This window comes from Sus scrofa, chromosome 15 (assembly GCF_054392235.1).
Source record: "Sus scrofa isolate SSC_HxYL_T2T_F1_AM1 chromosome 15, Sscrofa_HxYL_maternal_Yorkshire_Landrace_v2.0, whole genome shotgun sequence".
Lineage (NCBI taxonomy): Eukaryota > Metazoa > Chordata > Mammalia > Artiodactyla > Suidae > Sus > Sus scrofa.
The window spans coordinates 126,882,291-126,899,986 of record NC_139397.1 but is presented as its reverse complement, the minus strand read 5'-3'; the positions used below and the strand labels follow the sequence as shown (position 1 = coordinate 126,899,986).

The window sequence follows — 17,696 nt, the reverse complement described above, 5'->3', positions numbered from 1 at the left end:
GATGTTAAGTACTGAGATCATAAATCAGGTTTTGTCAAGTCAAAGGGAATTAAATTCAAAAACAATCAGTAATAGGATGTTCCCACTGTGGCTCAGTGGATTAAGAACCTGACTAGAATCCATGAGGATGCGAGTTCGATCCCTGGCCTTTATCAGTGGGTTAAGGATGGCATTGCCACGAACTGCAGTGTCGTTGCAGATGCAGCTCAGGTCTGGCACTGCTGTGGCTGTGGTGTAGGCTGGCAACTGCAGCTCTGATTCGATCCCTAGCCCAAGACCTTCCGTATGCTGTGGATGTACTTCTAAAAAAGAAAAAGAAAAATCAGTAATAAGAAAGCTAAAGATGGAGTTTCCTGGTGGCTCAGTGGTTTAAGGATCTGGCATTGTCATTGCTATGGCTCAGGTTCAATCCCTGGCTGTCCTGGAAACTTCCACATGCTGCAGTATGGCCAAAAAATAAATAAATAAATATATAAATTATAAAAGAAATCCAAAACCACCTGGATGTGACACAGAGACATAAGAGGACCTAGGTTAGTCTTCTAAACCAGCATCAACAAGTAAACAATTTTTCCCCCTTTCTCCTTAACTGTGATTAAAGTAGGATGCCTAAAAATGTGTTCTCTATATCAAAAGAAAGAAATGAATTTTTTTGCAGAAAAATTATACCGCTTATTATGGATTAAATGTTTGTGTCTCACTCAAATTCATATGTTAAAGCACCAACCTCTCAGGTGATGGTATATGGAAGTGTGGCCTTTGGGGAGTGATTAGGGTTAGATGAGGTTATGAGAGTGGAACCCTGGTACAACAGAATTAGTCCCCTTATAAGAAGAGACACTGTTGAGCTTCCTCTCTCCTTCCCTGCACACATAGAAAAAGGAGGTCATGGGAAGACACAGCAAAATGACAATCACCTACAAGCCAAGAGGAGAGGCCTCAGAATGAAATCTACCTTGCTGGATCTTGGACTTCTCCAGAACTGTGAAGAATAAATTTCTGTAGTTTAAGCCATCCAATCTGTGGTATTTTTGTTATGACAGCCTGAGAAGACTAAAACACTGCTCAATGAGGTCAGACGCTGTTAAGTCTTGAGAAAGACTATCCTTGGTGGCAGACTGAGAATTACGGCAATGTAGTGTATCTGAGATATTCTCCTGGAGAATTAACATGACCAGGGAATTAGTTCTAATACTGCTTGGATGGCAATGGCTTTTGAATTTAGGATACAGTTTCAACTAACTATCTTTACTAATACCTGCTAAGAATCTAATGAAGAGATTTCTAGACTCACCACTTTCTTTAGTGACTGGTTGCAACTCTGAGTCAACAAATTGCTGGCAAGCTAGAATTGGAAAGAAATCAGGAGCAAGGTTTCATGCGGATGCAAAAGGTGGTTCAGTCATACCTTCTCTTGGTTCTTATCCTTCTTCTCATAGGGGCCACCTCCACCTCCTCCACCTCCTCCTCCATCACCTCCTCCACCTCCTCCGTCAGCACCTCCTCCTTCTTCTCCTCCACCATCTCCAGCTCCACTAACTGAAGGGCCCCCAAATCCACAGGTGGAACTTCCAGAGACTCCTTTGAACTGGAAAGTTCCCTCACTCGGTCTTTTTTCCGCAGTCCCATTTTCCTTGTTTTCACTCTTCTTTCTGTTCTTTTCTACACAGGGCACCACACCAAGCTGAAGCAAGCACTCCACAATGTTTAGCGCCACATCACAGATACGAGAACTGATGTCATGGTTAAGGACAAGATAAACAGCCTTCAGAACCACCTAGGGGTAGACAAAAAATAAACAGGGGGTGATTCATTTGCTTAAATTACCTCTTCCTAAATAGATTTGGTTACTCTGTTGACTGCACTTCCTTCAGGCTGTTCTACACACTTAAGCATAAATAATTCAGATAATGTTCAGATGTTCTTATTAAGTTGCCCTGGGATTTTGTGTATGTGCTTAATACAGAGTACAGATCACCCAGAGAATTAAAAAAGGTATATAAGTGTGTTATCTCACTTAAGGACTCTAACATGTGCCATGATATAGGCAGTTTATGAGGCTAACAAAGCATAAGGAATTAATGAGAGAGTAATTAATTGCCCCAGTGGAAACTTGTTCAACTGATTTTTAAAATCAAAGTAATTTAATCCTCTGCCTTTCACTTTTCACCACTAATGGATAAAGAGCAATGGCTTCCTAAAACACATAATAGAGGCACATTTGCACATTCGTATTTGCATCATTATTTACATTCCATTGTAAATGCAAAATATTTGCATGTTTAAATCCTGTCCTTTTATTGATTTTAATACTTGAAATTATTTACTAAGCCAGGTTTCTTAATATGAAATTTAAAAAATGTGTGAAACATAACACATTAAATATCACACACAATATAATTATAAATTATAGAATATAACATTTGCTAATAACCATAATTAAGACAGGCATTCTTGAGGATGCAAGTTTAAATGTTTTAATGAACTTCTATTCATTTTCCTCTGCTACACAGATAGTTTATAGTATGTTACTTATATCACAAAAGAAAACAAATTGAGAATTTTTTATTTCCATTTTAGAAAAAAGGGACTTAGCTAATGCACATCCTTATATAAATTTACTATGTGCATTGGGAATTCACTAATGATTTTAGATTATAAAAATATTCTGAGATCAGATCAAATCTAATGTAATACTCAAAAAAAGAAAAGAAAAGGTACATCTAAGATGGTTGATATTTTTCGAATTTTTTTTTACATGGGTCGCTTTTTCACTTAACGGCTCGACATTTCTAAGACGTCACATTCCCCTTTTACCCAACATTGTAAACACTGGACTGAAGATTCATTATCTTTCAAGCTTCAGTAAGAAAAACTCTTGCTCCTTACGGAAAGATCAAGCATGCCATTCTTGTGGACAAAGTTATTAGTCCCATCAATATGCTCTGTATCTTCTAAGTAGCTGTAGTTTATGCAAGAGTCTGTGAGGCTTCGCGGAAGGTTTGCGCAGGCCAGAGGTTCGTGTGGCATCTCGGGGATGGGCACCTGGTTGCAGAGCTTCCTCATATGCTCACTGAAAAAGTCTGCATAGCCTACATTGAATGACGCCAATGTAGTATTAAAGGTTGCAACTGTGATGGTGGAGATCTGGGATCGCACTAGAAAGAGGAAAGCAGTCTCTTAGTTTCCCCTGTATTAGCCTACAATATCATGATAGACAGGTAATACTATTTTTAAATCATGATCACAATCAGAGCTGTACTTTTAGCAGATGTTTGACTTATTAGTCTCAAAGCTATTCTCAACTCCCGAGACACTGCTTCAGGTGTTAAGTCATCTAACATCTGATTAACATTAAAGACTATGGAAAACATGAATTCTTAACTGGTTTCCTGAGGATCCCAGACTAATTTTTTTTTTTTTTTTTTTTGGTCTAACAGGTTCATTTTACCTACTGTTAGATGAGACTCTATTGATGTAGTTGAAGTAGATTGGCTGAAGTATTTCCCCATAAGTTTGTAGTTGTTAAAATACTTGGTTTACCTAGTATATTTAGGCAACAGCAAACTAGATTCTTTTTCTCCTTGGCAGAAGAGTAAAATGGAAGATAAATTTGTGGTGGTAACTAATAGATATTATCCAATACTTGAAATATAGTCCAGCGAAAACAGGAACTAAAATTACACTCTTAACAGACAGAATAAGAATCCATCTTGGATTCCACCCAGAGATGCAAGTTTGCCCCATATAAAGCACAAAAGAGCAGCTGTCAGATAAGGGAATCAGTAGCCTTGGAAGGCAGTGACTATCCTCTCGCTGAAGGTGGACAAGCCCTTCAGAAGGACATCTAGAATTCCTCTAAGTCTCTTCCTGCCCTGTAGGTCTGTGCCCTTCTGAAAGCAAACCTGAATAGCTTGCCCTTGCTTTCCTTCTGAGAGGCATGGAGGTCATAGTGCTATCCACCAGCTCTTGCTAGTATGGAAATTTTTTAAAGAATGGTTCACAAGTAAATTAGCAAGCACTGTAACACAGGAAATGCAAGTTTTCAAAAAGCACATGGAGCCAAATTACAATGAAAATGGAACATGGAGTAAAAACAGGAAACAGGAAAAGGAACCTGAACTCCCGCCTGCAGGGGCCGCCTCCGACCCACCTTCCTTGACGGTGTTGTCCCCGTGGCTGTTGGAGTGGTCTGGCAGGTCACTCACCAGCGTGTGATGCGAGTGGGAGTGCCTGGCGCCCAGGCTTTCCATCTCAGTGGCTGCGTCTGAACTGCCCCGCCGGGTAAATTTCCCTGAATTGGACGAGAGCACCACAGTGGGATTTGAAAATCTGGAAGATTCTCTGTGGAGATTCTGTCTGTCCAAAAGACAGCAGTGAGAGTGCAGGGATGCTAGGAAGCGCATGAGGCAAAGCCAACTGGCAGGACTTGAACTTGCCTTGGAAATATTCAAGGTCAAGATGATTGATGAAGCTGCCTGTGATAAGGTTAGCCCCAATCTAAGCCAAATGTCAGAAACCATCTGTTAGGCCCCAGCGAGCTGTCAGCACTTGATTTTAAGCTGGGCTTCTTAACATGACATCTTTCATATTTACATCTTTTTACATCTTTCTTTTTTAATATCTGAATAAAAGAAAAATCTGCCTTTGGATTCACAATGAAAGTTAATGCACAGAAGTCTCTAAGGCCACGTTGCCACATCTAGAATGAGCTAAGAAATAGGGCCATGACCTGTGTAATTATTCAGGATTCTTGCACAATTCAACTACATGCATTACTTTGGCTATGAGGATGCAGCATTACTTTGGTACTGGGGAGCCTACATTTGGGCCCAAATTTCTTGACTAAACTGTTCAAGAAAGATCCAGATTTCCCTGGGAGCCCTAGATCCAGATTTCTAAGTAGGTCACGGAAGCTCTGCCCTACTTTGGCAGGTCCTTGTGGTCACCTAAAATGGTGGTTTGCCAGCCTCCTTTTTCAATGCCTCGCCTGTCTTCTCCAAGCCCAGAGAAACTTCCGAAGGAGAAAGTGCTGCGGGTGGGGGACACATCCAGGTGGTCCTCGTGCAGCAGGAACGGCACCCCCATTCTTCGAGGCCGCCTCTTCCCCGTGTGGTGGAACGGGATGGAGCCTTTTCTCTCTCTGTCTTCTTTGCGGCTCTTGAACTGCAAGGATGAGAGATGAAGGGTCAGGCCCAGGTCAAAGGCAAGGTTACAGTTTGCTTCTGAAAAGACTCCCTCATCCAGAGTAAAATTCAGGAAATATTCCAGGAAAAGAGACTCAGCAAGTCACCGAAAAGACATCCGATAGAGATGCGAAGAATTTCCACAGTGTGTCAAAAGAGGCGAAGAAACTAAGCAAAAGGCAACCTATTTCCTGGGTTTTTCTGCAAGGTTGGGGTTGGGAAGTGGTTTTCAAGGTATAATCCCTGGACCAGCAGCATCAGTGCCTGAAAAAATGTCAGAAAGGCAGATTCTCAGATTCAACCCCAGACATACTGGATCAGAAACCCAAAAGGGGAAGCCCAGCAATATGTGTTTTAACAAGCCCTGCAGGTGATTCTGATGCTTGGTAAAACCTGAGAACCCTGAGTTAGCGTATAGGATTCCTGAGTCACCAGTTGGAGCAGCAGCCTTTTTTTGTTTGTTTAAAGACTGAAATCCATTGTTTTAGCCAGACAACTACAAATGTGCATCTCTGTTCATAACGAGAGGCAAACAAGATAAATAGCATGCCCTGGTCCAATTCTATTACTCCTACCCGTCAAATACGTTTAAGATCCAGTATAACTAAGAGCTTAGAATTGCTTGGAAAGCTTTTAAAAATATATCAATGTCTGGACCAAACCTTCAGCAATTGTGGCTTAATTGGGTCCAGGGTCAGGCCTGGGCACTTGAATTTTTTAAAGTTCAGCAAAGATTCTCACGTGCAATCAGTACTGAAAGCCTCTTTTGCCTCCCCCACCCCTGACTGACACTTTTAGAAAACTAAAGCCATTGTCTATTATTGTATTTTCAATGAAGGCAAAGGACTACTTTACATGGCAACACTTGGAGCTCACAGATAAATAGTTCTGTGTTTTTCATTGGCATAAACTAATCATTTTATAAAAGAGAAAAATATGCCAGCACACATATATTATTCTACATATATTATTTTCTATTCATTATTTTCCATTTACTTATAGAAAAAGAGGTGGAGTGTGGATTCATAAGAGCATGAACTATTTAGTTAGACGATCTAGTTTCGAGTTTGGACTCAATCCTTCGAAAACTACCTAAAATTTCTAAGACTCAGGTCTATTTCTTTTCTTTTCTTTGTTTTTGAGAATAATAACTAACATTTTTGAGTACTTGCTAAGTGCCAGCCAGGCATAATAAAGACTTTATATGTATTATTTCACTTAAACCTGATAACTGTTTGAGGGAAGTGTATTATGTACTCTTTTGCAGATGAACAAACTGATATCATTTGGCTAGCATCATATGGGTAGTAAGCGGCAGGGTTGGAATTTGAACTCTGATCAACTGACTCCCAAGTCAGTTTATTTGCATAAAGACTCCTTCTTTAACTCTCCATCTTTAACGTTCGAGCTTCTTGTAGATGCTCAAAAAATGTTGGTTGAATGGAAACCTACATTGTCACAAAGGGAAGTGAGAGTAATAAACCTAGGGGATCAGTGATAAGGATTTACTAATTTATTAACAACGCTTGGTTTGTTGCCTTTAAAACAAAGATGACAAAAAAAAAACCAAAAACAAAAAACAAAGATGACTTGAAGAATAAATGTTCCACGATGATTGTATCACTCTAAGAACTTCAGTAAGATTTAGTTTCTTAGGTGAAAATTGTGGAGAATAAAAATCTCGTCGGATTCCATGCAAATTACTTATACAAAAGTCCTTGGTAAAATGAGATGAACCATACAAATGTAAGTTATCATCATTACCACACTGCTAAAAGCACTTTACACATGGTTTCAGGATTGAGCTCTGAACAACCCCACATAATATGCATAATGGAAAGTGCTCACACACTCTAAGGGACTGGCCCAAGGCCATGCTACGCAAGGTCATGCTGCCAAAGCGGACCTCTGCTGAGAGGACCCTTCCCCGAACCACCCACTCTACAACACAATCAGGAGCATCTCATGCACTGGTTTGTATTTCTTCGATTATCAAAATGTCAGAGACAATAAGTGGTTCTACTTACCTTCTTAAAGATGTTCATGCCAAGATCTGAAGAAAGATCTGGGACTGCAGACCTGCGTAGATTGGTCAACGAAACCTTGGAAAAGGCCTCAGGGCTGAGAGATTTTTCCTCTTCATTACACTTCATGGTGAGATCCTTAATAGATAATAAAGACAGTTGAAAGATCAAGGACGTAGAGATACATTTCGTAGTAATTGTAACTTCAGTGTGGTGTTTTTGACGGTAAGACCTCAATGCTCTAGATTTAGGAAAGCTAAGAAAATGGGGGGAGATGAGTATCTATTTTACTCTTTTAATTTTTTTTTAAAGTGTTTTTCCATTTAATGATTCACCAAAGAAGATACTGGATTTGGGCAGGATCATTGGCTACTAAAACAGAGCATATATCCTTTTCATTCTGATAGTGCTGTTTATTTTCGGAATATGCAGACATTTTTCAGACATGGTCAATTCACATTTAAGTAAACCCACACAACTGGAACACACAGTGAATCCTATTTTCCTCTACATATTCAACATGTGATGTTAATGAGAAAGAGGGGAAGAACAAGTATTCAAGCTGATATTAGAACTTTCGTTTATCCAGAAGTGATTTTCAGGAGGATGTCATCACATCAGTACACAGTCAGTTTATTCCTCCAAACATCTATAAAAAAAAAAAAAGCAAGACTATACATCAAAAAACAATATTCTTAATGGTGACATTGAGGCACTGGAAAATTTTGAGCTAAGCAAAGGAGGTTAAATCATGTTCAATAAAAGCCTAATAATATAATATTGGTAATCGACAGATTATATGTGAGAACTCTCTATTAACTAGTGCTTAGATTAGCCAGAAGACCCATTTCCCATTATTCCGGATCAATAGAGGCTTACTCTAGATTAGTGTGTGTAAGAGGCATTTAGATAGCACTTCTTTGAATGGTCAATTAAATGCTAATGAGCAGCAAGAGGGTGCAGCAGTAAAAGAGAGAAGGAAAGGATAACAGCATCAGAATAACCCACCAATCAAATAGTCAGTGTTGGGATAAATAAACTGGATGCACAGAAGAAAAAAATAATCTGTCACAGCCAAAGTTGTTGGTTCCAATGACAATGGAGTTTCTCTTACTTGGGTCTTGTGTGTGTTCACTAGCGAGGGAGCTGCTGCCACCATGGAGCTACTCCTGGGTCTGGGCAGGAGAGGAATATCTGGCTCTGGGGGCTTTTCTGGCTTCTCCTCCAACATGTGTCTCAGCCTTTGTAGATAGTACATCAGAGACCACTGAGTGCCTTCCTCAGACCAGTGGGGCTGGAGTAGGCAGCGAAGAACAGCAACGTCAAAGTAGGTGGCATAGCGGGACCTTTGGCATGGAGGTATCACGAGAGAGGCCCTGTTCCCATGGCAGAAAGAAGATGATTATATTGGCAGTCATGCATTCCAAGGATGGCACAACATGGCTTATAGCTGTGCTTTTCTCATTTGTTCATTTATTCATTCACTTATCTCTTATCTTCTTTTCTCTCTTTCCAACTGGTCTTGCTCATTTCACTTTTGCTAGACACTACATGCAAGAGAGTTTTGAAGGATAGGTGGCCATTATCCAGGCAAAGTTGTGGACAGGGCAAGAGGGTGGATCAACACTTCAGTCAGAGGGAACAAAGCCTATGAAAGCATGGAGGTTTTTGTTTTGTTTTTTTAATCATGAGTTTTAAGTGGGCGGGGGAGCATCATATGCACTTGGCATGGTTGGTAAGTGATTTGGGGGTGGTAGACAATGATGAGAGTCTGTAGAAACAGATGAGGTTCAGATCACAATGTTTCTTTCATTTTAAGCTATCCGGTTGACTTTTCCCTTGATAGAAATGGTAATAATATTTGTGTACTTTCTTTGCTGTACAGCAGAAATTGACTGAACATTTTAATAAAAAATATTTGTGTACTTCATTGGGCTATTTTAATTTCAATTTGATAATATTACATAAAAGCCAAGGAAACTGCAAAGTACTAAACAAACAAAATTTATACTGTGAAAAAAAGGAAAATTTGAATATTCTGAAGTCATATATCCGTATAAATGACAGCAAAACTCTCTTTGAAAGAAAATCGCACAATTCTGGAATTCTACTATTCAATTTAAACACCCAATAAATTCATCATTTAGTGCTCAATTTAACTGTATTACAAATTAGTTTTAAGCAATTGCTCAGCATTTTATGTATCTTACACTATCTTAGGTTCTTAGGGGATAAGAAGGTAAGTAAAGTTAGCTTCCTCTCCTTGAGGAACATACGGTGCGATGAGAATAATAGACAATAAATGATAAATTACAAACTTAGAGCTTCTGGAATCCAAAATGGAATCAAATCTAAAATATGAAATGAACCCCAAGAATAATTTCTTCCTGAATTAAATGATGCAAAAGGGAAAGTTTTATACCCTGCTATCAACTAGCAAATGTACCACCCACACATGAAGAGCTTCAGCAAAAAATGCAGCCACTGAGAGAAGGAGAGGTTTTCCTTAACTTCTCAGACTCATATTTTTTGAATTGAAGGTTCTGACTCATTATTGAAAAATTAATTCAAAGTGATATAACTACAATTAAAATGTTAACTAGAACAAAAACCATCAGAATGAAACAAATGGAGTAAGGATTTGCATGGTTGGTGGAACTTCTGTTTTACCTCATGTATTTGTCACGAGTGAAATATATTTCTTACTGTGAGTGCAGTAAAAAGTTCAGATATACAAACACAGACCAGGTCTGGTGTCTTGTGAACCATTTTCATAGGCTTTCAACTCCGCTATCAAAGCACATATCCTACTTGGCTGTCTTTACTCTCATTGGAATTGTCTGGTGTGTTGAGAAGCAATTGCCTATTTTACAATGGTTTTGCATGTTGGTACTATCCTGGGGTCTAATATTCTTGACTATTTTAATTGAAGTAGCAAACTAAGTAAAACAAAGACACAAACTGTTGTGAACTGGAGTTTGGCACTTGCCATCTGCCTCTATGAGAGTTAGATATTTTCAGGAGAAGATTTTATGAGCCCACTTCTTGCACCTCCTCCGCACAACTAGAAAAACACTAAAACCCTTCATGGAGATTGATGTCTGCTCCTCCTGACTAGTAGTAACCTTCACGAGGCCAGCAGCAAACTTTTGTAAAATGTGTGCATGGCTGCAGGCACCTCCCCTTTACCTTTATCACAGATACCCTGGTATTTCCCCTTCCCTCTTATGGGGCCATATTTCAGAGCTATCTGAAATACTGCCTCCTGGACTGCTGTCACAGTCCTCTGTGAGTGCAGCTCCTTCCAAGGGTGAGCGGGTGAGCCCTGAGGGAATTCAGGAAGGAAACAAATACTGGCCTGATAGTTGAGGTGAATATCAAAGGAGTGATTCCAGTGAGCCCAGACCTTTGCATCTTCCCATGGAAAATCCGTAATTTGAGATATCTGTCTTTCCGTGAATCTTTTGTTCCTACCCCCTGGCCTTTGTCAAATAACAACAACAAACACAACTCCTTTATATCCTAGCTCCCCCCTTCTCGCCTCCTTGGAGCAGTTTTCTCAGGGCTACCTGAGATGCTGTCTCTTGGGCTTAAGTCTTAATTTTGCCTCAAATAAAACTTAACTCTCAACTTTTAAGTTGTGCATTTTTTTAAGTCGACACTGTAATCACTGGAATAAATACTCAATGTTATAAAGATTTCCATTTCCCCCCAGATAATCCATAAGTTTAAGGCAATTCTCTTTTGTGTTCTGCACCAAGTTTCAATGTGTGGAGGTGGGGAGGGAGTGTTTCCCACACCACCAACAATTTCCTGGACAACTGAATGTCTACAATTTAATTCAATTCTGACACTTCCTACCTGGAGACCCTGTCAGATTCTACAGATTAAGGGTTCAGTCCTACAAGACTACCCCCACTCCACTTCAGACACCAGTCATAACCCCAGGTTGTCACCAGTGCTTCTGACTTACCTGCTGCAGATTGGAGGCTTTCACAACCCCCACCACTCAGGCTTCAGCTACCAGTTGCAAGTCCAGGTTGTTAGTTGTATTTCTGAATGACTGGCTACAAAGCAAAGGTTACCGTGATCCCCTCCTTGGGTTTGATTAAGTTGCTAGAGAGACTAACAGAGCTCAGCAAACTCATGTTCTCACTAGATTTCCAGTTTACTATAAAAGGATACAACTTAGGAACAGTCAAAGAGAGGAGATGCATAGAGTGAGGCATGGGGATAGAGCATGGAGGGTCCATGCCCTCTCCATGCTCACCACTGTCCTAGCTCTTCCACGTGGTCACTAGCCTGGAAGGCTCTCCAAACCCTCTCTTGCTCTCTCTTTTTTTTTTCTTTTTAGGGCCCCACCTGTGGCATATGGAAGTTCCCAGGCTAGGGGTTGAATCAGAGCTGCAGCTGCCAGCCTACACCACAGTCACAGCAATGCCAGGATCCTGACCCACTGAGCGAGGCCAGGGATCAAACCTTTGTCCTCATGGTCATGAATCAAATTAGTGCAAAGAATACATTAGTCAATAAATAATATTGGCATAATTGACTGACTTCTCAGAAAAAATTAATTTAGCCTATTTTAAATTAGCATATTTTATTCATCAAATAAAAATCAAGAAGAGTTAAGATTTAAATATAAAAATATAAAACCATAATAGTATTAGGGAAAAAATGGGTTTTTTATCATTTTAAATTAAAATTTTAAGTTTTTGAGTGGAGAAGAACTTTATAAAAATTTAATGGCCCCAAACTTGAAACAACACAAATGCAAATCAGCAGGGAAGTGGATCAACAAACTGTGGTACAGCTATATGATGGAATATTATTCAGCGATAAAAAGGAGAGAACTATTCTATATTTAATAATTACGCTGAGTAAAGGAAACAATCAGAAAAAGAGTATGTTTTCACTGATATATAATTCTGGAAAATTGAAAACTAATCTATAGTGACAGAAAGCAGATCAATGGTTGCCTGTGAAAGAGGAAAGAGAGGGGTCAGGAAAGGGAAAAATTACAAACGGCACAAGGAAACTTTAAAGGGTGATGGGTATGTTCATTATCTTGATTGTGTTAATGTTTTCACAAGTGTATAGAACAGTACATAATAAGGCAGAGAGTGACTGGGGCTGAAACATTGGGATTTTACTTTTTTTTTGTCTTTTTTTTAAGGGCTGAACCCTGTGGCATGTGGAGGTTCCCAGGCTGGGGTCAAATCAGAGCTGTAGCTGCTGGCCTACACCACAGCCGCAACAACGCGGGACCTGAGCTGCATCTGCCACCTACACTACAGCTCATGGCAACGCCAGATCCTTAACCCACTGAGCAAGGCCAGGGATCAAACCTGTGTCCTCACAGATGCTAGTCAGATTCATTTCTGCTGAGCGATGACAGAAATTCCCCTTAATTCTGACTTCAGTAGGTAAGTACCCATGTTACACTTTTAATGACAGTCATATAATAGACACTTTCCTTCCAACAGAAGGAAAAAAGGGGTTGGAGAAAACTGAATCAATTAGCAGACAGAGAAGAAAAGAAAAGAGAAACCAAATTAAAAAGTAGAGTATATAAAAAGCATAAAATAAAATGGAAAATATAAATCCCAAATTGCAGTTATCAAAATAAATACTAAATACATTCATGGGGTAAAAGACAAGAATTGTCACATTTGATTTGAAAAACTAAGTTTGGTCACATGCTAATTACAAAACAAAATTCTAAAATTTAAAGGTACAGAAGGTTAGGAAAGGAAAGAATGGGTATAGATATGTAAATCCAACTAAAAGGAAGTTGCTGTAGCAATAATAAGAATAAACTTTGAGGCAAAAAGTAGTATTAGACATAAAGACAGTCAACATAAAGTTAAAAAGAAAAATTTAGCCTGGAAGCTATGCTAATTCTAAACATGTATATACCTAAGAAGAATATTTCCAAATACTTAAAGCAAAACCTAAGAGAACTCTAAGGGAAAACAGACAAAAAATAATATTTAAGTATTAATAAAGTAAGTATTTAACATACATTTTCCAGCAAATAATAAAACATATAAAGATTAGTAAGAATATAGGAGATCTGAATAATACACTTAACATTATTTTCTTGAATCTTGAAATGTTTACAAATTAAATCTCAAAAGAAACTTAAAACTTAGTATCTCACATAAACCTAGTTAGTATTCCAACCATAACTGAATTTCAAGAGAAATTAATAGCAAAAAGAAAACGAATAGCTATAATCAGTTAGCAAATTTATGTATTTATTTATTTATTTATTTAATTTGTCTTTTTGCTTTTTTCTAGGGCCGCTTCCCATGGCATATGGAGGTTCCCAGGCTAGGGGTGTAATTGGAGCTGCAGCCGCCGGCCTACGCCAGAGCCATAGCAATGTGGGATCCAAGCCACCATCTGCAACCTACACCACAGCTCATGGCAACACCGGATCTTTCACCCACTGAGCAAGGCCAGGGATGGAACCCACAACCTCATGGTTCCTAGTCGGATTCGTTAACCACTGTGCCATGACGGGAACTCCTCAGTTAGCAAATTTAGAAGTACATTTGAAACAACTAATGGATCAAATAAACAGTTGTAATGAGAATTTTAAAAATATTACACAGAATGGTAATGACTCCATATGTGAAACCTTGTGAGATGAAGATAACACGTAACAAGAGGAACATTTAGAGGTTTACCGGCTTATATCGGGGTAAAGGAAACAGTGAAAAATAATGAAATGAGCATCTACTTCAATAGGTTAAAAAAAAAGTAAACAAAACCCCAAGTAGTATGGAAAAAAAAGAAACATTAAATAGGAACATATATTAATATAATATTAAACAAAGATAAATAGGAGTGACAAAAGCAAATATTTCTTTGACAAAATTAATAAAAATTAATCAAGAAATGCAATAAGAGGTGTGATCAGAATACTCTCCCTGAAAAAAAACAGACATAACTAGATACGGTGATGGTTTTAGAGAAAAAGGAAAACACTAGGAACAATGAGATTAAAAGTTTGAATACCTAGATGGACACATATTTATCCAACCAAAATGATTAAAAAGAAATTAAAACCTACATATACCCACTAAGTTTAAAAAATGAATTGTGGTAGATCATATTTACTTTAAAAATATCTCAAGCCCAGAAGGTTTACAGTCAAATTTCATTCGACATTAGGGAAACAGGTATCTCTAGTTTTATATAAAGTGATCCAAAGGCAGAAAAAGAAGGAACATTCTTTTCATGAGACTATTATAAACTGGCTACTGAAAACAGACAAAAAACAAAGGAAAATCAAAAGCCACATTCATTTATGAGCACTGATGAAAATAGTAAAGAAAATACTAACAAACCACATCCAGCAATGTACAAGTTAGATTTTCCCCAGGAATTTAAGGATGGTTTACTATTAGAACATCTAATAAAGTAAGTTACCACTACCTAAAAAGATTATAGGAGAACATACATGATTTCTCAACAGACGTAGAAAAGATTTTACAAAACTTATTTATTAAAATCCACAACAAAAGTTAGAAAATACCTATAATAATAGGACAATAGGATATTGGTAGAGTCAGCAAACAGAGAGATGCAACAGAATGGAGAGATCCAAATCATACCCTTGCATATGGGGAAATCTGATATTCATTCTGTAGCAAATAACAGATCTGCAGGAAAATAACTATTTAAGAAATGGTGAGGGGAAAATGAGTTATTTAGGTGGAAAAACAGATCCCTATTTCATACCACCATATACCAAAGAAAGCCAACTTTATTTTTCGTAAAGGTTAGTAAGTATTCATTAAGAAAACAATCAGTTTTAAAAATTGAGTAGAATAAATATGGAAATTGTTTATGTATGTTTAAGGTACACAAGGTAATCCCCTAAAGGTCATTCCATGTTGTCCTAGATGGTAGGAATTTTTTCTTTCTTGTGCAAAGAAAGACAACTTTAGATGGACTAAAATTATAGAAAAGGCAATACAGAAGAAAATTGAGAAAATACTTATGACCTAGGGTGTGAAAGAATTCTTAGAGAAGATTAACTATCCCCAACTATTTTAAGAGAGTATTGATAAATTTGACTATTTCGATTGTAAAGCTTTTATTAAAAAATTGTCTACAAAATGTAGAAGATAATTGCAATGTACTAAGCCTACAAAGGATTATTATTCTCACTAATAATGAATGCTTATAAATCAGTAAGAAAAAGACAAAATAGCTGAAAGAGGCAAAGGGTATGGAAGGAAATTTCACCAGAAGAAAATCTAAAGAGAGAATAAACATAGAGAGATACTCTACTTCATCAATAATCAGGGAAATGCAGACTTGGACGGCAATGGAATATCACTTCACACCCACTATATCCATGAGAATATAGAAGTCTGAAGACAGTAAGTATTTCTGAGGGTGTGAATACATGGGACACTCACACACTGCTGGTGAACTCTCTCAGAATGCAGTCTGGTGATACTTAGTAAATTTAATAGTGTCCTTACTTTGTGATCCAGAAATTCTACCTTAGAGAAACTCTTGCCCATGTACACAAGGAGACATGCATAAGAACGTTTATTGCAGCAATTCTGTTACAGTAAAAAGCTAGAGAACATTCTGGAAGTCAGCCAAAGGAGAATGGGCAAATAAATGCTAGAATGTATATGCATTTAACAAAAAAAATTTTAGGTGTTATACGATGTAAAAGGCTGGGGTGCTTATAATGTTCTGTTTTGTCTGGGTGCTGATTACTCTATTCACTTGTGAAAATATATAAAACTGACCACTTCGGTGTTGTGTATTTCTGTCTGTGTGTCTTTAGAGAATATTAGCCAACTAAGCCCTTAGACTTTATCAATATGGATTAAATACCTACTATTTACATATACAGTCTATCCATATATATATGTATTTATATAATATATATATGTATACACATATTTTATATATCACTTTGTAATACATCATGTTACATAAATACATAATGTAAATATTTATATATGCTATATATATATAGTTTTACACAAATGTCTCATCATCCTCTGGATGATATGTTATGCCTATTCTTTCAAAATATTCTATTATTTAACTTTTTGGTATGTAATCATTTTAGTAAAAAGTCTGAGTCTTCATAAGAAGCATGAGGTTAGATTCGAAATAACCATTCCCATCCTGGAAGGGATATCATTTGTTTGCCACCAATCCCTGCTTCCCAATCCCATTCACTCTTTACCCTTCTCTACCTCCATGTCTAGAAAGACTGGTCTGTATAGACTCTATCAAAGGCTCCTTCCCTTGCCTCTGGCTCTAGGAGGAATGCTGCAAAAGGTGGCTCCCACATGAGATGGGAAGACAGAAGAACAATGATTTCTTTCCAAGACTCCTTCCCTCAGAGATCTGCCTGGGGCTGGCACAGTGACCTAGGGCTGATGTGACCACGGATGGTGACAGCTCTTACTAACCACTCTCTCTATAAAGTTCTCAATAGCTGCTAACTCTTTGCCCCTCAGGCTAGGAGCTTCCAGATGGTACCATCTCTGGAGTACTGCACTAGCTCTTGTGGCTGCCCTATATCCTGTCAAAACCTTTGTAAATCTCTTCTCAAATGTCCAGTCTATCACTTGTCTCCTCCTGATACCTTACCTGGTTACATTCCCAAGCCCAGTTTGAGGGAAAATAGCAGCCTTGATTCTCATTTCTACCATTTTCCTAGGCACCTCTCCCCACTCTTCCCTCCCACCCACCCCACTCCATTTCTCTTTTTTTAAAAAAAGTATGGACTATCCCACTCCTCTCAGTCTAGCATTTATACCTAGAATAACCTATTCTTTTTCAGTGCTGTACTCTAGGATTTATAAAGAAAAGACAAAGTATGAGGTTGGCTTGGCTACCAGCTGAGTAATTTTAGGTCCTCAAGCATTTGTGACAATCATTTGACTTATTATAATAGCCTTTTGTTTTCTTGACTAGGCTGCTGTGATGAAGGCAGGTATTAGCAGTTCAGCAGAACTATTTCCATCCCCCATTGGACTAGCTATACCCTTTAGTTTCTGCCCTACACCTCCGTGTCCCCAAATATTTCTACTTAGTAAATTAGGAATTTTCATAAATTATTTCAAATCCCTAGAGCAGTGTTCTGTATAGTGATATGCCAATGGACCACTTCTAAGAGAATTCCAGGTGGGTAGGGAAAAGGGAGCTTGTTAAAGACACAGATTCCCAAGACTTGGCCCAAACTTACTAAACCAGAATTGCTGGTGATATAACCCGGGAATCTTTATTTTCAATAAAATCTCCAGGTAATCCTCTTTTTTTCCTTATTGAACTATAGTTGATTAACAATATTGCATTAATTTCCAGTGTATAGCAAAGTGATTCAGTTTTGTACAGATATTTACATTTTTTAAGATTATTCTCTAATATAGATTATTATAAGACATTGATTATAATTCCCTGTGTCATACAGTAAATCACCATTGCTTATCTA

At 38.1% G+C, this 17,696-nt stretch overlaps 1 protein-coding gene across 1 annotated transcript in view; it reads right to left on the bottom strand.

Annotated features, from left to right (window-relative positions):
* UNC80 (unc-80 homolog, NALCN channel complex subunit) overlaps positions 1 to 17,696 on the bottom strand; it is a 260,152-nt gene that overhangs the window by 183,616 nt on the left and 58,840 nt on the right. Inside the window, exons 9-14 of the mRNA XM_084998950.1 lie at positions 8,325 to 8,586; positions 7,214 to 7,348; positions 4,950 to 5,166; positions 4,154 to 4,294; positions 2,890 to 3,158; positions 1,409 to 1,777 (exon numbers count right to left, since the gene is read on the bottom strand). Of these exons, the coding sequence (XP_084855076.1) occupies positions 1,409 to 1,777; positions 2,890 to 3,158; positions 4,154 to 4,294; positions 4,950 to 5,166; positions 7,214 to 7,348; positions 8,325 to 8,586 (1,393 nt within the window). The remainder of the gene's footprint in view (positions 1 to 1,408; positions 1,778 to 2,889; positions 3,159 to 4,153; positions 4,295 to 4,949; positions 5,167 to 7,213; positions 7,349 to 8,324; positions 8,587 to 17,696) is intronic.